At 39.9% G+C, this 25772-nt stretch overlaps 2 protein-coding genes across 2 annotated transcripts in view; one reads left to right on the forward strand and one right to left on the reverse strand.

Moving 5' to 3' along the window:
• The window catches only part of LOC114556901 (melanocortin receptor 5), a 46764-nt gene extending 32023 nt beyond the window's left edge, over positions 1–14741 (reverse strand). The window contains exons 1-2 of the mRNA XM_028580022.1: positions 14448–14741; positions 8138–8245 (exon numbers count right to left, since the gene is read on the reverse strand). The gene's annotated coding sequence lies outside the window, so the exon portion shown is untranslated. The remainder of the gene's footprint in view (positions 1–8137; positions 8246–14447) is intronic.
• fam210aa (family with sequence similarity 210 member Aa) lies at positions 14207–23692 on the forward strand. Its single transcript, XM_028580023.1, has 5 exons — positions 14207–14365; positions 15064–15102; positions 18182–18653; positions 19602–19713; positions 22533–23692. The coding sequence occupies exons 3-5, from the start codon at positions 18232–18234 to the stop codon at positions 22845–22847; spliced, it is 849 nt and encodes a 282-aa protein (XP_028435824.1). The 5' UTR covers positions 14207–14365; positions 15064–15102; positions 18182–18231; the 3' UTR covers positions 22848–23692.
• The last annotated feature ends 2080 nt before the right edge of the window (positions 23693–25772 follow it).

A 25772-nucleotide genomic window follows, 5' to 3' on the forward strand; every position in this document is an offset into this window, starting at 1 on the left:
TCCGTCACGACTGGCAGCCCACAGCACTCCATACCCGCTCAAAGTCACCGATTTTTGGATAATGGACTACTAAACGCCGGTGCTCTGACAGAGCTCCAGGGCCTGCAGCTCCCCTCTTCCTGCTAGCTAAATGCCCGGTGTGTGTGAGTGAGAGCACGGTCAGCGAGCTTGTTACGCCAGCAATCTCTTACCACAGGTTCCAGTTAATCTTTTAATGTGTGTAATTATAATGTGTTGAGTTATTTAAACAAACGATTGGGGAAAATAACGCCGCTTGTCCCTGAGTCTCATTGATAGAGCCTGCGGCTGGATGTAGCTCTATTAATGAGAGCTAGCTCCTCTTAGAATTCCTCTGAAATTCACAAATATTCATTAACTTGAAATCGGACACCGTTGTTAGCTTTATAAGACCTTTAGGGAGATGTTGTATAAGTGGCGTGACGAAATTCAAACTGTAAATATACAGAAATTATGCGGAAAATGAAGCTAACTATCCGTGATTTGTAGCTAGCTACACATAGCTAGGATTGAAGGGACAGTCATAGCTAACGAAACCCCCACTGTTCACAAAAATTCATTAACTTGAAATCGGACACCGTTGTTAGCTTCATAAGACATTTAGGGAGATGTTGTATAAGTGGCGTGACGAAATTCAAACTGTAAATATACAGAAATTATGCGGAAAATCAAGCTAACTATCCGTGATTTGTAGCTAGCTACACATAGCTAGGATTGAAGGGACAGTCATAGCTAACGAAACCCCCACTGTTCACAAAAATTCATTAACTTGAAATCGGACACCGTTGTTAGCTTTATAAGACATTTAGGAAGATGTTGTATAAGTGGCGTGACGAAATTCTAACTGTAAATATACAGAAATTATGCGGAAAATGAAGCTAACTATCCGTGATTTGTAGCTAGCTACACATCGCTAGGATTGAAGGGACAGTCATATCTAACGAAACCCCCACTGTTCACAAAAATTCATTAACCTGAAATCGGATACCGTTGTTAGCTTTATAAGACATTTAGGAAGATGTTGTATAAGTGGCGTGACGAAATTCTAACTGTAAATATACAGAAATTATGCGGAAAATGAAGCTAACTATCCGTGATTTGTAGCTAGCTACACATCGCTAGGATTGAAGGGACAGTCATATCTAACGAAACCCCCACTGTTCACAAAAATTCATTAACTTGAAATTGGACACCGTTGTTAGCTTTATAAGACATTTAGGGAGATGTTGTATAAGTGGCGTGACGAAATTCAAACTGTAAATATACTTTATTTATGCCGTAAATGAAGCCAACTATCTGTGATTTGTAGCTACACATAGCTAGGATTGAAGGGACAGTCATAGATAACGAAACCCCTAGCTAATCTTCAAAAAATTCATTAACTTGAAATCGGACACCGTTGTTAGCTTTAAGACCTTTTAGAAAGATGTTGTATAAGTGGCGTGACAAAATTCAAACTGTAAATATAGCTACTCTAGTTATGACTGATGGCTGACAGCCAGCCTAGATTAACTGGAACTGTGGTAAGAGATTGCTGGTGTAACAAGCTCGCTGACCGCGCTATCACTCTCACACACGGGCCATTTAGCTAGCAGGAAGAGGGGAGCTGCAGGCCGGGGTCTGTGAAGGAAGGAAGGCCGGGCAGCGAGGCAGCAACACAGGCAGCACCGGCAGCTGAACTCCGACACACAGTCTTACCAAATTTGCAATAAGCCACCAATTTTCGTGAAACGTCCCATATTTGAGCTTTATATAGTTGATTTCTTGATTAAAAAAGTCTCAGAAGTGAATTTAATAATGTAATAGCCCGACAAACAATGTATAACTTTGCAGTGAGACCTGCTGTCGAGTCTCCCATATGTTTCTATGTAGTTTGCTCAAACCAATCAGCGCGTAGCTCATTCTGAATATTCATGAGCATACCATATTTGGAAGAAAAGCTCTCGTTCCAAATAGAGCCATATTCACAGGGTAGTTAATAGGCCTAATAAAATAGCATTCGGGCAATTTTCAGCCCAACCAATGTTACATACCCCATTAGGAGACTTTAAGGAACAGTGTAAAATACCCTATATAATCATTCTATCACCCCTTTAACATTTGCCGACGGTCCCATCTGGGCTCCCGTAGTTCAGAATGGGCCCAGCCCTCCCCCCGCGCGTTTGCTATGGAGATACACAAACAACATGGCAGAGACAGCGGCTAATATTAGTTATTTTCTTAACTAGTCGTTTCATTACTTACTTAACCATAATCTCCCCGGAATGACCGGTGCTCTTTACCTGGCTCAAAGTCACCTATTCTCGAATAACTGAACCACGAACTACCGCTGACCTGACGGAGCGAGTATTGGACGGAGCACCATGGAGCACCGTCAGCTGTTGAGGAACTCGGTTGCAGCTCAACACATCTACTAGAACGCGCCATTAACCCGCTGATACGACCGAGCTGTAACGGAGGTCTGTAGCGGCTTAAACAACTAGCAATTATAGCACGGAGCTCCTCTTCAATGTTTTTTTTTAACGCTAGTTACTACGATGGAGCTTGCTACAGGTATGCTACACTCATGAGACCATGGCATGTTAATGTACGTTACTCCGCAACAGGTGAAAACAGGAGCAAGTCAAACTTCTAAACAACTAAAGTCAAAATGAATTGAACTTTTACTGAGGAACGAGAAGTGAATTACCTGTATGTGTGAAAACAGCTTTATCTCACGCATCCGTTTAGTTGTTGTTGATAGCATAATTATATAATTTGTTGAATACATAGCATATGATTTTGTCATTCTTTTACGGAGGGCGACCCCCCAATACAATGGTAGGGAAAACACTCAAATGAATTTGCATAAAATTGGCATGAATAATCATAATCATAATGGTATACATGTCCCGTGTGTGTGTGTGTGTGTGTGTGTGTGTGTGTGTGTGTGTGTGTGTGTGTGTGTGTGTGTGTGTGTGATCTTGTCATTTATTTGTCATCTGCAGATTGATTTTAAGTAGGGGGAAGAATCGATTTAAATCATGAATCAGATTTTTTGTGAAAAAAATCAGGGCATATCGCCCAGCCCTACTTCCTACTAACACAGTGTATGTCCGGCAAACCCACAGCTGACAACCACGCAGCTAAACTAATTGATGTGGTTGCTAACTCTCCCAGAAGGGTGGACTTGGACTTAGTCGTCTGATTGTTAACGGTTAATAAGCGGTTAACACGGGCAGGCTATCGGTCAGGACAAAAAAATCTAAATATGCATCCCTATCAGGATAAATAGAGAACATGAAGTCCTGTGGGATTGAACGTGTTGTTTGGCCCTGAAGCCCAAGTAGTTGTGTAAAGTCACTACCTTATTAAGTCAAAAAGCCAAAGGCTATGAATCTGAACAAATTTAGGTATTGCCCTTTCTGAAGCTGACCATCCCAAAAATGCACCAGAATACAGGAAATCACATCTATCACATTCAAAATTTTCTGGGGGAGCACCCCCAGACCCCCCACCCTCACAGTTTGCACCCACTTTTGCACAAATAGAGTAGGGGGGGAGGGTCCTTATGCATCTGTGCCCAGTGGGACAGTAGTTCATAAACCGTCACTGTATTAATACATAACCTCACTGTATTAATACATAACCTCACTGTATTAATTTATAAAGTAACATTATAGCGTGTATTTGTGTCAATAATCGCCAAGCACAGGTGACTCCGCGTGGTGGGAGGGGGGGCCCCCAAATCAAATTTTGCTTAGGGCCCCCAAAAGGCTCGGGCTGGCACTGGATCACATATTAATACTACATGGCAAAGAATGTAAGTGACTCATAATCAGATGACCTATTCAGCAGGAGGGTATATGGTAACAATATTACAATACTGACTAAGATGAGAGTATACTTTCGTTGCGAGCAGCCCTCATTTCACTATAGGCATATAACCTATGAACCGCCCACTACAGACTGGCTACGAACTTCTCAGCTAACTGGACGTCTTGACAGAAATTGCACGAGGGTACAAGTTGTAAAACATTTGTTTGTGTGCAAATTGATAACTTATGTTTTCTTACAATGCTAAAAACAAACCTGATACAAAGTTATGCTTAGGCTACGACACTGAAGTGCGAGTATTACACTAGTATAACAGCTAATGGGTGATGTTAGGCTACGTGTTGCAAATTCAAGTAAATGTTAAATGACATAACTTACCACTCTGAAGTAGTCATTTCCAATCTACAGGTGACTGGTTGCTCCTCTACATCAGATTCTTCCTCTGATTCAGGCTCAAACATATACGGTTCAATGGTTAGCACTGTGGCCTCACAGCAAGAAGGTTCTGTGTTCGAATCCAATAAGTCAGTGTGGTCCTTTAAAGGAACACACGACTTATTGGGACTTTAGCTTATTCACCGTATCCCCCAGAGTTAGATAAGTCCATACATGCCCTTCTCATCTCCGTGTGTTGTAACTCTGTCTAACGCTCGCAGCACCTGAGAAGCCCCGTGGTGAGGAGCAGATAGTCACAACAGTGCTTTTCAGGTGTTGCGCAAATCACTCCACCCAAGTAGCAGAAGTAGCAGTGCTTTACCTTCTGAGAATATAGTTCCCAGTATGTATACGGTTAGAAGATGGCTGTGTCTCATGTGACCTTGTTATTTGTACACGCTGTGACTATACAAATCACAACATGTAAATAGGAAAATGTTGGCGTTATTTTGTCACTTATTGGTAGCAGTAGGCTAGATGGAGCTTAAAAAATTAAAAATTGACTTTAGTATAGTCAAAGAGGCTTTTTTTGTAAAGCAGATTAAAGAAGAAGAAGAAGAAGAAGAAGACATACTTTATTAATCCCCAGGGGGGAAATTACATTTTTACACACACATATTACACATTACACACAGACCCGAAATACACACACTTGCACAAACAGGGCCTATACATGCAGATGATGTCAGAGTAAGGGGGCTGCTCAAGGAAGGCACCCCGAGCAGAGATGACAAAAGTACTCACTTCCCGTACTCAAGTAGAAGTAAAGATATTTTTGTTAAATACTCTGGTAAAAGTAGAAGTACTGATTTAACTTCTTTACTCAAGTAAAAGTAACAAAGTACAGGCTTGGAAATTTACTTAAAGTATAAAAGTAAAAGTAGCCTTGCGAATGAATACAATTTTTTATGAAAAGCTGCCTGGACCACACAAATCTAACTAGAGTGGTAGCTGAGAAACTTCAGTGGACTCTTTTTATGCCATTGCCTACATTTTAAATGGATGTCTGCCAATAGGCCTAAAACATGACATATATGATTATTGTGACAGAGACTGGGACTCCAGGTTAATAAGATTCTGGCTGAGTAGTAAGATAGAATTCACAGATCCAGTTTCTCTTTTTTAATCTTCCCCTTAACATTTAAAGGAATCTACGTGTGTGTGTGTGTGTGTGTGTGTGTGTGTGTGTGTGTGTGTGTGTGTGTGTGCTAAAATATGGCTTCTGTAATGAAAATAAAGGATTCAATATGAATTACTAAACAGACAACAAACAAACATCCATACCACTAGTGCTAACTACCACCATCAAGCCACAATGATTTGCCGCAAATGAATGCCGCCGAATCTGTCGAGTCGTTGCATCAAGTGCAATGTACAGTATATTCCCATCCAATTAGATCCAATTAGATTGAATTCGGTATTGATGATGCGAAAAATAATAACAGTAACTACAGTGAAATTATTTGAAACTTGTTAGTTAGGACTAGATTAGGACTGTATTTAAAGCTGATTCTGGTTTCCAACTTTGTCCCAGGTGTGTCTGTTAAAACACAGACGGAGACAACTTCTCTCTTTTGATGCTTTAATAAGATCAAGCAACGTGTGACCTAGCTAACAGGTGAAGAACACAAACAACAAAATCACGAGCTAACTTTTTAATTTAAGTTTGCAAGAAATATAGACCAATACAACAACAGGCTTAAATTAACTGACAACACAAGTTATACGACTTACAGTTCTCAAGGACGCACACACACAATCTCAACTGATTTATCCTCTTTTCTCTACATTTTTTTTCTGTGTGGCGCACCGCTTGCAGTGTAAGGCGCGTGTCCACGCTATTTTCCGACATGCACTCACAATCACTCCCGATAGACGACCTTTTGTACAAAACTAAAGTAACAAGCCAATTTTCTAAAACGTAAGGGAGTAGAAAGTACTGATATTCTTGTTAAAATGTAAGGAGTAAAAGTAAAAAGTCGCCACAAAAATTGCACTTCACACCGCGCGCACCACCCGGAGAAAAAAGTGAGAGAAAGAAAAAGGAGAGGTCACAGTTCGGACGATGACTATCCGTTTGAGATTGTGTGTGTGTGCGTCCTCGAAATCTGACCACACACAAACACACGTAAGCAGAGCTACCCACACCCATGTTTCTACTGTTGCTTAATTAAATATAACATCAAAAGAGAGAAGTTGTCTGAGTCGTGTTTTAAACAGACACACCTGGGGCGAAGTTGGGAACCAGAATCAGCTTTAAATCCAGTCCTAATCTAGTCCTCACTAACACGGGCCCAATTATAGTAACTACATGAAAACTTCACGGTTGTTGAATGAAATGTCGTTTGTGTTTAGCTTACATCATCATTTTCTATCATGTGAAACAAGACCCAGCCTAGTGGTGAATCTGCAGACAGATGCTTAACAGTGTGCTCCTCAGCAGTAAGCTCCCCCTGCTGCTCATAAGGTGCCTCTGCACCCCTTTGGTTTCAGACCCTCCCACCAGCCTTTGATCCACGCCTCCTCATTTACATTGACATGTGTCAAGTCCAAATGAAAAGGCAATGTTAAATGGAAATTCAAAAGCCAAATATTAAATGAAAATTAAAATCCAATGTTAAATTGAAATTCAAAAGCCAAATGAAAATTAAAATCCAATGTTAAATTGAAATTCAAAAGCCAAATATTAAATGAAAATTAAAATCCAATGTTAAATTGAAATTCAAAAGCCAAATGAAAATTAAAATCCAGTGTTGAAATTCAAAAGCCAAATATTAAATGAAAATTAAAATCCAATGTTAAATTGAAATTCAAAAGCCAAATATTAAATTCAAAAGCCAAAGCCAAATGGAAAATTTTAAAAATAATAATATTATTTTTAATTTGATCTCGCTTTGTTTTCCCTTTGGATTTTCAATTTCTCTTTGGACTTTCAATTTGAATTATGAATAAATATTTCCTCCATACAGCTGAGTCTTATGAGTCACTATTTACACACAAAGTGACTTGCCACACACCTCACCCTCAGCAGATGTCAGAAAGAAGCATATACTGCGCACAAAATAATAGAACTGAAATAAGGCGAGTTTTTGTTCCCCCAGCATGAGATGTGTTTATCAGGAACCAGCTCCTTGTCTCTCACTAAGTGATGCTCATTGCTGCTGCTTTGTCAGTGTGGTGACTAATCCTTGTGAGAAAATTATTACAATTATTACAGCTACAACAATAAAACCATTTCCTGCACAATGGGGGCGCCATCTATAAAGTGTTGTTTTTGTGTCACACAGTGTGACACGACTGTGCAGCATCTGGACCTATCTGTGTTTCCATAGGATATAGCAAAGCAGCTCAAAGGGAGGCTCTTTCTGGTTAAGGCTCTATCTGCACTGTGAAATCATAGCTACAGTACAGCAAATCATAGCTACAGCTAATATAATAAATGCATATTGCCACGGTGACCTAATTTTTCAACAGACATCAGGACTGCTTGGAGGATGAGGTATTGAGATAAAATGTCTGGCAGTTGTTTTTAAACATACATGCAACACAGCTTTGAGTCCATTATAGACAAAAGCTATTAAAATAAATGTATACATGTGTGGACAGTGTTGGTTTCGAGTTTAAGACGTGGAAAATACAGGTTCAATGCAAACTCTGTATTTAATACCAGAGACTAACATGACGTTACCATTCAAATAACATAGTGAAAAAAATTATAATCAAGTATGATGCCACTATGAAATCACACACCTGAAGCCTAGCCAATGTAGCACCACCTATTCTAAAAATTACCATTTTTGACAAAAATGAATGTTAAAAATGCAAAGAGGTGGTAAAATCTATTATGACTCGTAAGAGAATGACTCACCTCTTGCAGGATCTGTGACTCAAGTCCTTCCCAGAAGTGGCTTACTGGATTCTGCCTTTGTGGAGTATCAGACCAGTGGATTCACGCATCGTGAGTGGAGATGCTGAGCTGAGAGAGAGAGAGAGAGAGGGAGGGAAGGAGAGGAACTCCGCCTTCAGATCTGACAGTGTGAACACAACATGCAGCTACTGCCAGCAGTTTATAGCCATCTACCACAGTGGATTGAAAGAAGCAGCAGCAAAGAGCAGAGCTTCCTCCATGTTGAAAACATTTAATCTGTAAGGAGCTGCATCCTAAAAGAATTCAGCTCTTAGTGCAGAATTCCAACCTGCAGTACAGTAAAAAAAAATAGAATATGCAGCAAGGGGGAGAACAGATATTTTAAAATGACTTCAGTGGATATTTTGTGTTTGTTGGTTTAAACTCCAAAACTCAACCAACAATTTCATACTAATACATTTGTTGAAGTGGAAAGTTGTACTGATAGACTGTTGCTGTTATTCTGAAAATGTAACACATATCCTTCAGTAACAGACCAACACTGTAGTTACATGACTAAAGATAACATGACCCTCCAAATTACTTTGCAGCATTATCACTGGTATCACATACTAATTTGGAAGAGAGTAAATAAGCAAAAACTACTAAATGCATTTTGTATGCAGTTCAAAACTTTAAAGTACAGTAGTAGGCCTTAAATGGCCAAAGTCAAAAGTATTGAAAGAGGTAAAATGTGAAAATGGAGCCAGAACAAACTGGACTGAACAGACACTGGCTTTTGCAGTCTGAACTGGAAGTACAGTAACTGCCAAGTACTTTAGGGTTAGGCCTAACCCTTGAAATTATAGAAATTGGTGCCTTCTAGACCGAGATAAGCCAGAAAATGTGTTTTTTGCTCATTTGGATGAAAGACACCAAATCCCAGAATGCAGTTGCTTCGCTGCTTAGACTCCACTCCCAAGCCACGCCCACCTACAGACCGACAGTGAGGCAGCATTCAACTCAACCCAAATGTGTTTTATTGTCCTTTCAACCATATACACAAAACAACATTTCACCGTGGCTGTAATGGTTACACATTTAAAATATATAAAAACGACATACGAAAAAGGTGTTTACCAAGCGCTAATGCTAGTATGCATTAGCTGAACTTTACGTGTGTGTGCAATAGCTAAATGTAGCAGATTATAAACACAGTTGTCAATTTGAGTGAAATGTAGAATGGTCGGCATTTACTAGTCACAAACTTCCCCAGCAGTTAGCATTTAGTTGGATAGAAGCAGCTAATTTCTGCACAAGTCCGTGTTAACACAGCCCATCTCCACTCTTACCTGGCGACATGTTTCCACAACAAGAAAAACACAGTAGTCTCTGAACTCGCAATGGGAGTTTTGTTTAAGTTGGATGTACTCCAGTTTGTTGTCTAATGAGCAGACACTTGCAACCAGGATTGATGGAAAAGGTGGCTGGCTAGCGTTAGCTTTCCACCTAGCTAGGTTAGCTATACTCCAGCCCCCGTTTGCGTTTCACCGCTGAGAATGTCCCCCCATGATCGCGGCTGCTGCCCGCTCCGGCCGCCGCTGCTGTCCACTTCGGCCGCCGCTGCTGCCAGCTGGTCAAACTAACCTCTACGGCGGGCCGCAGCAACCAAACAGCAACCTCTTATTTCCGAACATTCATCTCTTGTCGTTTGTTTATTCAAAGTCAAAGACAGTCCAAAGTAGTGCTACTTTGCACATTTTTGTGGGTCTGAGGTGTATGTCACATTTTAGCTGCCAAAGCTGCGCTGCTCTATCTCTAGCTAAGTTTCCATCCACTTGTCAATCGAATTATCTGAAGTTCGGTAAAAAAACTCATGCGAATAAAGCTGGCGAAAGTGTGTTTCCATCCAACAGCTTTAAAGCGAATAAAAACCTGTGCGTAATAACGTCACATGCTGTTTTGCGATTAAATTGGTATATGGAATTGATTTGAGACATTTTAAGGGGTTTCCATTCATTTTCGCACTGAATCGCACAACATTCAAGCAAACGTTTTCGAACAAAGTTTTGCTAGACAAAAGTAGTTGTTGTTAATATTAGAAGCCAAGGAAGCTACGATGGGCCTTTGGATGGGGGATCTGATCCAGCTCATCAAAAAGGTGGAACTTTATTTTCCCTCCGGCACCGCTGCGAGGCAAACGCTGTTTGACCGCCTTCCATTTACTCCGGAGGACATCCCACGGCTTGTCGTAACCTTTGTTGGTCATTTCCTTCGCGAGCTCCTGATAAATGATGACATTTCTTTGATTTTTGCTATCTAAAATAGCAGTTATATTTTGCTCGTAAATTAAATTCAAAAAGTCTCTCATCTCCTCGTTCGTCCGCTTACATCCGTCTTTGTTGACACCTGTCATGTGTGCAAACGGAGCGGAAATACTGCGCGGAAATTAACTAAAACTTCTTCTTCTTCGTTTTGTGCCGGGTTGCAACCATAAAATGACCTAAAACTTAATCCAAATTCATTAATTTATTCGGCAAATAAGGTTTCCATCAACGTTTATCGCATAAGCCGTATATCGATCAAGAGAAAATCTGATGAGACCGAATGTATTTCATTTGAGTCGATATTCATGAAATTCTATCGAATTTTAATGTTTCCATAAGGCATTTTTCATTCGATATCACGTAATTCGGATAAAAACGTGTGGATGGAAACATAGCTTCTGTCTCTGGTCCTGCTCACTCAGTGTGAGAGGGGGAGTGGCCAGCGGCTAGAGCGGCAAAAGCCAATGTGTGCTTCTTTTCCGTGCAGAGACCTTTGGAGGGGCAGGTGCTAAAAGTATAAAAGGGGCACATGGAACAAGGCTTTAAATAGGGCTGTGCTCAAAATATCAATACATCAATATATTGTGACCAGAGGTGGAAAAAGTACTAAAATATTGTACTCAAGTAAAAGTACCAAAACTTTGATTAAATATTACTCAAGTACAAGTAAAAATACCTATCTGAAAAATTACTCAAGTAAAAGTAATAAGTAGTTAATTTAAAATGTATTTTAAGTAAAAGTTACTTAGTTACATTTAAAAAAAACTGTAAAACGGGGGGAGGGGGTAGTAGTGAAAATAGGACAAGGGGTCATAAATCTAAAACTATTGTTTTTAATTAATTAAAGAAAAATCTATACAAATGTATACACATCTATACAAATGTATACATATGTAATAACAACATAACACATGTCACACATATTATTTAAGACCCTTAGAAAGGTATAATGTGCAATTTTAGTTCGGACCATCCCATAAAATGTTTTCAAACAATCAACTGAAAGTAAAAGTACTGTACATTGTTAGTTCTGAGGGCCATCCTTCTTTTCTTCACAAACAACAGTTATAATGCAAATCAAGGCCAAATCACGTATTTTGACTCCATGAATGAGTTAAACCTATAGACTGTTAATTATATTAATATAAACAGACCCTAATGTTCACAGCCCAGACTAGGAGCTATCTTCTACACCTAAGTAGCCCGTATGAGCTAATTGATGTATGTGAATTAATTTAGCAGGTCTCCTACATACCTTGTCCTGGCAGGAGTGGGCAATTCATTTTCCCAAGGGGCCACATGAGAAACAGGGACTGTTGTGGAGGGCCGGAGCAATAGGCTAAACTTAATTCTGCTCAATATTAATTTTATGTCAGGCGACACGTTCTCAAACGTCTCTTTTTTTCTTCTGGGTATATTAGTGCAGCAGAGTCCACCAAACACTCTCTAATAAACTCCCCTTCAGAAAATGGCTTACTGTTTTGGTGATTTTGTGGTTTGTCAAAAAGCTGGTCTTGACTGCTGCATACCTGGATGCATTGCTGCTTGTGCAGCTTAACTAGCAAAGCTTCAGATGTCGGTACACACTCTGCATCAGTCAAGTCATTTTTTAGGGATAACAGCTCATTAACGTCCACTAACGTCTCCCACTCAGTTCACCGCTCGCCGACACATCCAGGTCCGTTACACACCAACCAGGCTAATACATCCATGGGTCCGACGGTGCGACACACTGCAGTTCTTCTAATTCTTTTTAATTGCTACTTGCAACCAGAGAAGAAAGAGCTGCATACGTTCGCGCAAAATAAAGAATGCTGGTGCATTCAGGGTGCATTACAGTCTATGGTCTGGTGTAGTCATTCCGGGTGCAATTTTTTTTCTTCTTCCTTTTGTTTTTTGTTTTTTTTACTCAGTAACGGATGGGATTTGTAATGTAGCGAAATACAATCCTTCAGTCAAAATGTAGTCAAGTTCATTTTAAAATACCGATTTAAATTTTTTTTTTTAAATACAATCACTCAATACTTGTCTTTATTGTTATTACTGTAAAGTCTTAATGTAGCTGTAGCCTGCTTTTCCCATTAAGTTTGACTTAACGTCATTTTAGACTGAATCTAGCTGTCAGCTAGCGGTTAGCCGAATTAGCTGTTAGCTAAACTAACGTTAGCTTCCTGGTGGAGGCTAGCCATAGGCTAGCGTGGAACAGATCGTGCAGCTCGTAAACAGTAATATCTTGCGCATGTGCAGATCAGATCGTGCAGGCAGAACGGATCGTGTACCGACACGCATGCGGCAAATCGTCCCAGTCTGGATCACCCGCAGCGCTACCATTGGGCCCGGGTGGGCCTGGGCCCACCCATTTTAGGTCCGGGCCCACCCATTTTGACCCAGGCCTATAGTGAGTAGTGAGTGATTTTCATTCTAGCAGTTCATCCAATAAGCAGCCCGAGGAAAGCTTCTCAGCCAATCAGCGGCTTCTACCCCACGTGTGGCCTCTTAAGCCCCGCCCACAGGCTGCATCATCACCAGCAAGTGATCCAATGAAATGAATGACGTTTCGCGCAAGCTTTTCAAGCAAGCTCAAAAAAAAAAAAAAAAAAAAGACACAGACGGCAGCTATTAGCTAATATGAAACGCAAAGCAGCTCGTTTTCATTTCAATTCAGCAAGAAACGCTCCGAGGAGCAGGAGGAGGACATTTAAAGTAACGCGGTTACAAGTGACGAGTTACCATCCTGCTCGGCCGCCCTCTCCCCATCAAGTCCTCCCGTAGCCACCCCCCCTCACACCAACAGTTAGGCTAACGTTAACGTTAGTGTCTGGCTGTCTGTATGCAGTGGAAACCTGTTTTTTTTTTGGCTTATTTTAACTGGCTGATGAGGTCGTCAGGTGAATGGTCATCATGTGATTCATTTTATTTACGAATAAATTATTATTCATTAATTTTACTAATAGTTAGATTTGGGCAGGCCTTCACAAAAGGCCTTTGCACGTGCCCAGTGCTTTACATGGTAGGCTAAAAGACACTTTGCAGTAAAAACAACACATTTAGCACATAAAAACAGATACAGCAATAAAACCAACACATAAAACTAGCATATTAAAGCAATGTAAAAATGTGGAGTGACTAGTAAGTAGATTTTTTTAAATCCATACGCATTCAGTCAGTCCGCTACTGTCTGTCGGGTGAAAACATGTGCCGCACGCGTATTCTCCATTTCTGCATCAGTAAATCTGTGATCGATACCGTGGTCTATTTAAGAAAGCCGTGCACTTATCCCAGCTATCTACACCTGGCTTGACATAGCTTAACTGTCTGATCCTGGCTCGGCAAACGTGCAACCGATTAAGCCGCGATGAGCTTTTGTGCAACAGGCCCCAGGTGTCTGAATATGAAAAAACAGGCCTTTTTTCTGTTTTATTTCTATTTTTGAGTGATTTTATTTTTGTTAGGCCTATATGAAATAGAAAACGAAAATCAAAGCATATTTTAAATGTCTCCCATCCCCTTTTGACCATGAAAAAAAAACGCTGTGTATTTCAATTTAAAAGTTTGTATTTTAAAACGAAAATCAAATAACCATTCATTTTTTGTTTTTTAATACGAAATGAAAATCGAATGACCAAAACATACACCGTCAAGGTTCGAAGGCATGGAGTTCGAATGTCGTCAGTGGCGCCATAGACATATGTCTATGAGTGGCACAGTGAAAACAAGAAGTTGACTTTACGCTAGGCATTCTGGGAAATGAATTTCTTGCAGGTCTTTGCTGCGAGTCGGACCAATGCGAACTACATTTCCCGTGGCTTTCTGCGCGGTTGGGCTTACGTATGCTGGTCTCTTCACGCGTCTATGCAGCGATAAATGTGGTCATTGAACGATACTAGCCCAGGCACATTTGCATGGCCATCAGGATTAAGCGGTAACGTTACGGTTTTTATCTCTTCCTTAACACTTCAAGTGTAGTCTGCTTTATATCCTTTGCTTTAGTATGTTGTACTTACATAGTGACAACTTATTTTCTTGCTTGTGTGGGTTAGCAGTGCAGCTAGCTAACTAGCTAACGTCAGAAACCAAAGTTGGCAGCAGTGTAAAGTCTGGCCTTAACAAGTCCGCCTGCCAGTCCGTGTCTGAAGCAGAATCACTGTCTGCTTTAACAAGATAAATGCCTCTTTACTTAGCCTCCCACGGCAGTGTCCCTAACAACATAGGGAATTAAAAGCTGCCTCCTTGTTGTCCTCCAGACAAAACTGGCCAATGTCAACTAACGTCAACGTTAGCCTAAAATAGATTACTGTGTAAAGCTAACATGATTTTAGTTTAATACTTCCGGTCGGAACTTATAAAATAAGCCAGGCCAAATACGCCCTCACTACGTACCGGTAGTAATAGTTAGTACCTTTTATTGTGAAGATAAATGTAACGACTTCCTGTGTTATTGTGGGGATTTCGCCCACCACTTACAGTGGTTTGGCTAACGTTAGCTGCTAGTAGTTTTACCAGAAGTTTTGTAACGTAACCATAAACCTTGCCCTGTTGTTTACGTTAGCGCTAAGTTTTGGAGACGAACATACTTGGACTTTTTGCATGGAACTCACCCACTTGTTTGTTTTTATCCAGGTGCTGCCTGCATTAATGAATGTGCAATCATAACACAAGGTACGTTCAGGACCTTCGATCTGTCTTATAACCTGTGTAATCAGTAGCTAAATGCAAAGGAGATAACCTTATCTTAACTTAGGTAATTGTTGGTTTGCTCAGGGAAAGTCCCCATGCACTCAAATGTGTTTTTCTTATGTCTATGTCTTCTAAAATGTCTGACCTTGACTACATTCATTTGTATATGTGCATAGTTTGTCACAAGAGTTGTTTTCACATTCCTCTACTGAAGGGTTAAAATAAAACAAATTTAAAATAATTGCCTGTGGAACTTTACAAGTGGGCTGTCCGGGCTGCGTGAGATGGCTGTCCACCCGCAGGGCTGCGTGAGGCTCATACTAGGGTCCTCCACTAACTCCAGTAATTTGATTATTAAAAATCATAGACAGGAGTGGATCTAGAAAAATATTAATGGGGTGGGGAGAGGGGGGCAGGAATTTTTGAGGGGTGGCAACTAGTGATGCACCGATGTGAAAATTGTGGCCGATACCGATAACCGATATTAATATGGCTGTTATGGCCGATACCGATATTCACCGATGTCGATATCTCTGTGTAGAACACATTTGTTATCATAATCAAATAAGGAACTATTTTCCAAAAGACATTTTTTTTTACTTTTGTGATTTATTTTCAGAAATCACTGATATTAGGTACTTTTACCTGTGTGCAAAATATGACTGTCATCAGATTTTCAGAAGAAAAAATAAATATTTATATAAAAATACATTTTTAAAAGGATACGCGTCCTGAATTCACACTATGAATAAGCCAACCCTGAGTATTCACAATAAACATCTAACTCACTTGAGACCAAGTCACTGTATTCTGTGAACATTGTACAACAGTTCAAAACTTTAAAGTACAGTAGTAGGCCTTAAATGGCCAAAGCCAAAAGTATTGAAAGAGGTAAAATGTGAAAATGGAGTCAGAACAAACTGGACTGAACAGACACTGGCTTTTGCAGTCTGAACTGGAAGTACAGTAACTGCCAAGTACTTTAGGGTTAGGCCTAACCCTTGAAATTGGTGCCTTCTAGACCGAGATAAGCCAGAAAATGTGTTTTTGGCTCATATGGATGAAAGACACCAAATCCCAGAATGCAGTTGCTTCGCTGCTTAGACTCCACTCCCAAGCCACGCCCACCTACAGACCGACAGTGAGGCAGCATTCAACTCAACCCAAATGTGTTTTATTGTCATTTCAACCATATACACGAAACAACATTTCACCGTGGCTGTAATGGTTACACATTTAAAATATATAAAAACGACATACGAAAAAGGTGTTTACAGTCAACCAAGCGCTAATGCTAGTATGCATTAGCTGAAGTTTACGTGTGTGTGCAATAGCTAAATGTAGCAGATTATAAACACAGTTGTAAATTTGCATGAAATGTAGAACGGTCGGCATTTACTAATCACAAACTTCCCCAGCAGTTAGCATTTAGTTGGATACAAGCAGCTTATTTCTGCACAAGTCCGTGTTAACACAGCCCATTTCCACTCTTACCGGCGACATGTTTCCACAACAAGAAAAACACAGTAGTCTCTGAACTCGCGATGGGAGTTTTGTTTAAGTTGGATGTACTCCAGTTTGTTGTCTAATGAGCAGACACTTGCAACCAGGATTGATGGAACAGGTGGCTGGCTAGCATTAGCTTTCCACCTAGCTAGGTTAGCTATACTCCAGCCCCCGTTTATCGTTTCACCGCTGAGAATGTTCCCCCATGATCGCGGCTGGTGCCCGGTCCGGCCACTGCTGCCGACCACTCCGGCGGCCGCCGCTGCTGCCCACTCCGACCGCCGCTGCTGCCCGCTGGTCAAACTAACTTGTACAGCGGGCCGTAGCAACCGAACAGCAACCTCTTATTTCTGAACATTCATCTCTCCTCCGCCCACCGAGAGCCGGTGGTCTACTAAAGTACACTTTTTCTTCTTCTTCTTCTTCTTCTTCCTACGCTGTTAAGCGTATTACTGCCCTCCACAGGTCAGATTTAAATCTAAATTCTCACACACTCACATCTAAGCTTACACACGTCAAATACACAGGAATGATTCTCATCGGCCCTATTTTGACATCGGAACGATACCGATGTGTAAAAAAAAAAAATGACCATATCGGCCGATATTATATCGGCAGCCGATATATCGTGCACCACTAGTCGCAACATATGGCAGACTTATATATACTGAATTCAATCACAGTTTGATGAGAAATGGTATATACACACTACAAAAGGGCACAGGCTGCCATTTGCAAACTCATACAGACAAACTTAATCTCATTCAATCAATGTCTTGGATTTGATGTTTCATGTGAAACCGTTCATATTAGGAATAAGTGACCATAAAATCTCACTCACTTAATAGGAGATAGAAGTATGTAAAGGGCATTATCACAGGAAAGGCATTAAGGTAAGACACAGGTGATGATTGGCAGATGTGTGAGAGGGGAAGCAAAAGTTTTTGACTGACTGCAGTTGGACATTGGAGATTCGCGCTCGTAAATTGTCAAACTGGCCATAACTTTTAATTTGTTGCTGCCAACTGGGGTGGCAGCAGGGGTGGCAAGGCTTTCTTTTAGGGTGGAATTTTCCACCCTATGGCACCCCGGTAGATCCGCCCCTGATCATAGATGTAAATTCTTTGCATCAAAGCTTTGTTCAATCCAAGACATTTATTTTTACAGCACATTTCAGCAACAAGGCCATTCAAAACACATTTTTTTTTAATAAAACATTAGAGAGCAGTTAAAAAGATACAAATAAAAGTTACAGTGCAGTGTAATACATTTAATAATTATTTGATTAAGTATGTTGAAGGGATGGGTTTGGGAAGGGAGAGGGAGGTGTTTTATTTTGTATGGAGTGAAAAGTCTTAAAAAAAATGTATTATTTTCAGGTATCGGTACCAGAATTTATTTATTTTTTTGTCTTGTGTGTAAAATGTATTAACTGTTTAATTGTTTTGTGTCTTTGCCTTACTTTAGACCACATGGTTACTACCTAGATTTGACATTTATACTGTGTGTGTTTTTTTGTTTGTTTTTTTTTGTTGTTTTTTTTGTCCTTCCACAGCCTGTGGTTAAACGTCACAGCAGCACAGAGGAGGTGTGGAGGAGTAGAGGATGATAATGCAGCGCTTCCTAACTCATGGTGCACGGCGTATGGCAGCTGCACGCCCATTACTGGTGGGTGTCACTATCCCTGAACCACCAGTAGCATTTTGTTGCTGTGTCCTCCGTCTGTCACTACCACCATCGACAGGCCAACACTGGCTGTCAACCTCAGCCTCAAGCAAGGCAGCACATCAGCCAAAACACGAGCCACCACAGGAGGAACCACAGTCAAGCTCAAAACCTCAAGCACAGGAGATCCAGAAAGGGGAAGCTGGGCCTGATGCTGTCGAGGTGGATCCCCTGCAGGACAAGTCCACTGGTCTGGTCCAGAGGTTTAAGAGGACCTTCAAACAGTATGGGAAGGTGATGATCCCTGTACATCTCATGACGTCCTCAGTCTGGTTTGGAACCTTCTATTACGCTGCTATGAAGTGAGTCCTGTTGTGTTCTGAGTTTATGGCTTTTCATTATAGAACAGATTTGACATTTATTCCAAAATAGGGCTAAGTGCTAAGGATGGAGTGGGCTAAATTTTCAGTTGTAAGTCAAAGCCACATGTTAGATGTTACAAGAGAGAGAAACTTTCTTGATCATGAAGCCAAATGTACAATTCTCTGGTTTATTTGTTAAATGTATAAACTACACTGCAGACTAGATTCTCTACACACAAAGTAGCATGCATTTTTATGGACTATATTAATCTGGTCGTATGTCACCTTTCTCACCTGGGTCCAGGCGCTGTCTCGCCGGCTCTTATTCATAGAACTAAAGTTTAAGTTACATCCAGTAACTACTGTTCTTCAGTCTTTTTCGCCATAGCGGCCTCCACAAAAGAACATTACTAGCGAAAATATTGGTACAAAGACAGTATTCCTCCTGCTTAACAAAATATACAGCTGTGCAAATAACAATTAAAAATGTAGGTAAATGTTAGCAGTGGGGGCCAGCACTGTCTCCCTCCATGTTGCAGGAGACCTTGTGAGCGAGTGGGTGAGAAGAGATACAAACACAGGCACGACTTTATGGAAGAAATGGTTATGTAACGCAACATCGAACGATATCAATATCAACAGTATTGTCTCATCCCATATCTCGTTTTAAAATATCGAAATACCTTTAAAAGTTAATATACCGCCCAGCCCTATTTCTGAAATTGATTTATGTATTTTAGAAGAGTGACAAACTGTATTTAATCTGATGTACAATCTTAACTCTAGCATACTAACTTCCACCAATAATTCAATAATTTCTCTATCCTAAAAGTTGGCAAATCATGTTTTTAAATGTTATGATGATGCAACACTATCAGGATTACAGCACAATTTGTGGCAACTAATTACAATTGTTCAAATTAAAACCCTCTGTTTTCTTCCCCTCAGAGGTGTGAATGTAGTGCCCTTCCTGGAGATGATTGGTCTACCTGAGTCACTAGTTGGCCTTTTGAGAGACTCTTCGAGTGGTTACGCTCTGACTGCGTATGCCATGTACAAGGTAATTTAATCCAGGATCCTCTGGGTTTTTATTGGAGTGACAGACTGATCTCATGAATTGGCGTATGTATGACACGCCAATTTGTATTCCGTTTTTGCGTGTTATCAAGACGCATAATCGCATTTTTTTTTTAATAACCCTTACCCAATGTTTCTTTCCTAAACCCAACCATTTATTGTTTTCCTAAGCGTGTTTTTGTCGTTATTTTCCGTGTTTTTGTCACTGTTTTGTCACTAAAGCCTTTCCCTGTGTTCTTTTCCTAAACCCAACCATTTTTTTTATTTTTATTTTTTTTAACACGTTGTTGCCACGTGGTGGGTATGTTTACATCAGCTGTATACAGCGTAGGCATACACGTTGATAGCTGAAAATGCGTACAATAACACGCCACATGGCTTTATGAAAGTGGCGTGTATATTTACGCAAAGTCATGATGCCATGTCGGGAGTGAACATTAGCTTTAGTGCCTACCAACCCACAGACGATGAAATAAGATAACCCACTACGTTTTTTTTTTTTTTTTCTTTTTTGGAGGCTGCCTAGATCAGAAAACATGGGATTCAACAAGCCATTTAATTTGGCTCCCCTTCCTATGTCAAATGCAGGCTTATTAGAATATACCGCACTATCCGAATATCTCCACCCATGTCTTGAGAACTACCTTTTGCAGAGGTGTGCCATATTTTTCTCGCAAGCCGAAGGCTTTAAAGTGATGGTTCGGAGTAATTTCACCCTAGGGTCCTTTGCACCATGACCTCGAGCCAAACACGAGTACGAGATCTCGCGAGATTAAAACGTGACGAGAATTCTCGTCGAGTGTCAATGTTTACATATTGTGTTCGTCTTGTCTGTCACTCTTTCGCCGTTTATTATTTCCGCAGGAAAACCAAAATGTTGCCACACAAATGATTTAAAAGTGGCAGGGGGATCTTCAATAGTAATTCCACGCTCCATCACGCTGACATCACATCGCCTCACAACTTTTCACCTCGACGAGAAATCTCGTCTCGTTCTCGTGAACCCAATCTCGTGATGTGTCGCGTCTCGTGGAGTAAGCGTCTTGTCACACCCCTACCAAACGTCTACAGTAGTACAACTAGGTTATACTCTCATAAAACGATGGATTGGAAAGTTTGTAAGTACCCCAGAAGTTTATGAACACTTGCCTGCTCTCTTCTGCTAGCTGCTGCTGCTGCTACCTGCACTTAGACGAGTGCTTAGGGCCGTCTACAAATTACAACACTGAAGAGATACAAGAAAAATATTTATTAATTTAATGATTAAATAAGGTAATGTCTCCAAACGTATCTCAATTATTACTTGTCTCCTGCTAGTTATACTACAGCACTTTAAAAAAAAAAGTTAAATTAAAAAATATTTTTGCAGCATCTCTTTTCGGTGTTGTAATTTGTAGACGGCCCTAAGCACTCGTCTTACAGCAGCAGCAACAACAGCAGAGAGCAGAAGCCAGCAGGCAAGTGTTATTTACATAAACTTCTGGTGTACTTACAAACTTTCCAATCCATCGAGAGCATAACCCATTTGTACTACTAGATTTTGTAAAGCCTGAAAATGGAGCCAAGAGGAGGCAGAAGTCTAGTTTTCTCTCTGACCACTTGAATTACATAATGCTGAAAAATTATGGAATTTTTGCCCAGCAGTGCCAAAAACAATCTGCCAATCACAGCTTTAAAAAGGCATGCACTAAAACAGAGTTTCAGATAGAAGGTGAACCTGACAATGAGCAAATATCTCCCTAAAACTCTCATCAGCACTTTTTTTTTTTTTTAAACACTTACTTGTGTTATTAAAACATTTACACTTTCACAACATTTCTTGACCTCTTACTCAATTTAGAAAAGCATGTCTCATTTCCTTAGGGCCCATTCAGACCAAAAAAAGCAATCTGGTGGCAGTGTGAGTACACTACACGTCTTAGTTACAACTAAGACGGCCCATTGGTGTGACGTCATGTTGTGTTCTTATACCCACCGATGTAGCACAAATAGACTTTATATTTCGCAGTTACTGTTATCTGTCAGGTCGTTTATAGATCTCAATATTTCCGACCGCACTTGAAGACAGCTTCAGGAGAAAGAGAAGAGTATGACAGATCGACAGCTTTGTAGTTTGGTGAGCCTTTAGCTGTTTCACAAACCTGGCTATTTAGTGCTCGTGTTTTGTGTTTAAAAAAACAAAAAGCGTTAACTGCACCATGACCGCTTTCGGCTCGCCATTGTATTACATTGCAGCAAATGCTGTCTGCGTGGAGTTTTAAAAACTGTAATCACACTTGCAACCGCTAAACCGGCATTTCCGTGACCCACTGTGACTTAAGCTGCAGAGGCAACGTAATTTTGCTCTGTCCGCACCATGCATGTGTCGGAGCTCCGCTCTCTGTCAACATGCAGAGAGGACAGGGAACCTTAAGTTTACGTGCTTTCAGGTAGCGAAAATTAGCATGTTTGATTTAACGTAAACCGTCCCTCGGTAGTACAGGATTGGCAACTGCAGCGTGACATAGGGTTGCGTTTCTCCAAAAGTGAAGTTCAACTTTTCGCAGCAGGCTGATTCATTTTATTTATTTTTTTTTGCTTCTCCCCCATTCAACAAACCCCACCACAACTCTACCTCCATCCAAAATGAATGGAAAGACTGGTGTTATTGCTGCAACATCTGACGGCCAATGCAGACAGTGTGAATGGAGACTTAGTCAGTGTGTATATAAAAGGCTGATGCAGTATATCCAACAAGTGATTTATGAGTGATGGATTCCTGCATTTTGCTCTGCTTACCAGCCATTGTTTGTTTCCCTACAGATTGCAACCCCTGCGAGATATACGGCAACTCTGGGCGGCACATCACTATCTGTTCAGTATCTCCGCAAGCACGGCTACTTATCAACACCACCACCGGTTAAAGAATACATCCAGGACAAAATGGAGGAGACCAAGGAGAAACTGACAGAAAAGATGGAGGAGACAAAGGAGAGATTTTCAGAGAAAATGGAGGAAACAAAAGAACGTTTCTCTGAGAAAATGGAAGAGACTAAGGACAAGCTTTCTGAAAAATTGCAGGAAACCAAAGATAGAGTTTCAGAGGGAAAAGCGTTTTTTAGAAAGAAAAGCGATTAGGGAAAACCGTTTACAGATGACGCCTCTGAATAAATTATCCTATTTTGATCCAAACAAATAATCCGTAAGCTTGGGGGAAATAACAGACTGCACTTGTGAGACTGTGCGCTAAGAGGAGACAGAGTTTGTACTATCCTTGTCCTAAAGTTTCACTTCACACATCTCAGTTATCAGTTGTTGTCTATTTACGTGTCAAATTCTGTCCTTGTCCAAACTCTGCCACGATGCACTGTAAATGTAGACCAGTGGTTCCCAACCTTTTTGGTCTGAGGTACCCCTAAAGCCCTGTTGGAGGGCTGTGTAATTTTATCATACAAGTAAATATTAAGGTTGGTTTGGTCAGCAATCATACTACAAAAAAGCTACTACTTTTACTACTACTTCAGTTAGCTGAAAGTAATACATTAGTATTACTTTCAGCTAACTATTTTAACCTATTCTCCATTAATTTTAGCTACCTGTTCAAACTTCTGTGCTAGCTTGCTAACAAGTTTTCACACACTCTTACATAATTGCAACACAGTGTTCAGGTGTTAACTTAATGCTAATATGTTGATATTTTCTTTGAATCAAATCATTATTTCAAATTAGTTGAGCTACTCTCCAATCTTTCCATGTACTCCCTGGAAACTGCAGAAGTACTCCTGGTTGGGAATCATTTAGCTTAACCGGATCCTGGTAATGCATCATTCTTCATTCTTATCTCAGACTGGATTTCCACAGCCTCAAGTGATCTGGACTGTAAAAATTAGAGAAGCTGTGTTCTTATTTCTCTTTACATAAATATATGAGGGGAAAAAAGAGGTCTGGGCTTCGAAGGGTTAAAAAAAAATGTCTGTGTAAAAACTGTGTGTGTGTGTGTGTGTATATATATATATATATATATATATATATATATATATATATATATATATATATATATATATATATATATATAAAAAAACTTGACGCTCATGGGATCCTGTGTGTACTAGTCCATCAAAGCCTTGTTTTTTCTAACAGTAATGCAAAAGAAAGGTTTTTAATTTTATCCTATAGCTCAAGCTAATATTACATTATGTACTGACTGAAAGTTGTGCATCAACATGTGTAAACATGCAGCGGGAACAGCAACTGTAGATAAAAATGTCTTGGGTACTTCTGTACTAAATACACGACTGAATAAAGTGAAATGCTAATCAAAGTTTGTACACTGCGTTTTTGGTTATAATTAGGGGTCCAAGTGACCCCTAATCGTAAAGATTATTTGCGCCTAATGAAATTCAATTCAAATGTTTCTTTGTCTTCTTTCTATTATTCTATGCGTTTGACCTCCTTTTTGAGGTGCTTGTGCTACTCGAAAACTTACGAAAATTGGGTATGCCTGTCAGACTTGGTGAAAAATTGCAATGTGATATGGGTCTCGGGCTTGGGCAAGGCAAATTGGCTCGATAGTGCCCCTTTTCAGTTTTCAAAGTTAAAGCCCCCTCCTTTAACTATTTTATTTTATTTTTTTAAATACTTTAATTGCAATTCCTTCATTTAATTTACAATACATTACCGTACAATGCAGTACAATTTTCATATCGCTGCAATTTGTTTAAATATATATATATATATAATCTGTGCATTTCACCCAGTGCTAATAATAAAATAACAAAAGCAACCCAAATAACTAAAGAAAAGTTAACTTAAAAAAATAAATCTATACATATACACATACATCTGCAGCCCTATACACTTCTAGTACATCTATACATATATACGTACATACATATACATTCACTCCCAAACTTTTACCTAAGAAAAGTAGGAGTTGATTTGTCTGTAATAACTTAACACACACAATACTTAACTTAAAACACAATAACTTAGTTCATTCATTCATTTATCGATCAGTCTGCCAAAAACACTAAGGAAAAGGAGGGAACTGCATGAATGAATAATCTTTTTACATAATATTTTTTCAAATTTAAATACATTGCGCATATTAACCCCTCTTTGGTGCGTTTAACTATACATGTCAAGTTATGTTTTTCTTTTTCTTTCCCAACCCGGCTCTGCTTGTTCTTCTTTACATTATTATATCAATCTAAATTCCTCGTACTTTACTGTATTAGTTGTTGGCTTTTTATTGTATCCATTTGGCCCAGCGTCTTTTATACTCAAATTCTTCATTTTTGATTCTGTATGTTATTCTCTCCATTTCTGAAATTTCATGCATTGTTTCTTTACATTTCTGGACTGTTGGTATTAATGGTCTCAGCCAGTTTCTTGTTATCTGCTTCATGGTTGCAATTCTGAAAATGTTATATAATTAATCTTTTATTTTAGCTCAGGTTGCGATTTTCCTAAGATTATGTGTGTTAGATTAATCGTTTCTTTCAGATTTATTGCCGTTATAACCAGTTGCCAGAATGATTTTAACATAGGGCAGAAAAAAAGTGAGTAATTTGCCTTCTCTTCATTGCAATTTCTCCAGCAGTATGATGTCCTAGTGCTATTAATTTTACTAAGAACACCTGGAGTAATAAAAAATCTGGCATATACTTTCCATGCAAATTGCTTCCAATATTTTTAGTTTGTTATTTTATGTATCCCACATCGTCGGAGGCGAAGGCCCTATTGGTCTTCTTTCTTTCTTTCTTTCTTTCTTTCTTTCTTCTTATTATGGCCCAAGCCCCAACATAATCGGGGGCGAAGCCCAATTGCTCTTCAAATGTTTTTTCTTCTGGTCGTCTTCTTCCTCACCATTTTCCTATGTTTTAAGTGCAAGCACTCAAAAACGCTCGGAAATTGGTACGCATATTAGACTTGGTGAAAATTGCGATCTGACATGGGTGTCAGACTTGGGCTTGGCAAATTGGCTCGATAGCCCCCCCCCCTATCAGTTTTAGTTAAGTTAAAGCCCCCTCCTTTAACTTTCACATAGATACATGAAATTTG

This window comes from Perca flavescens, chromosome 6 (genome assembly GCF_004354835.1).
Source record: "Perca flavescens isolate YP-PL-M2 chromosome 6, PFLA_1.0, whole genome shotgun sequence".
Lineage (NCBI taxonomy): Eukaryota > Metazoa > Chordata > Actinopteri > Perciformes > Percidae > Perca > Perca flavescens.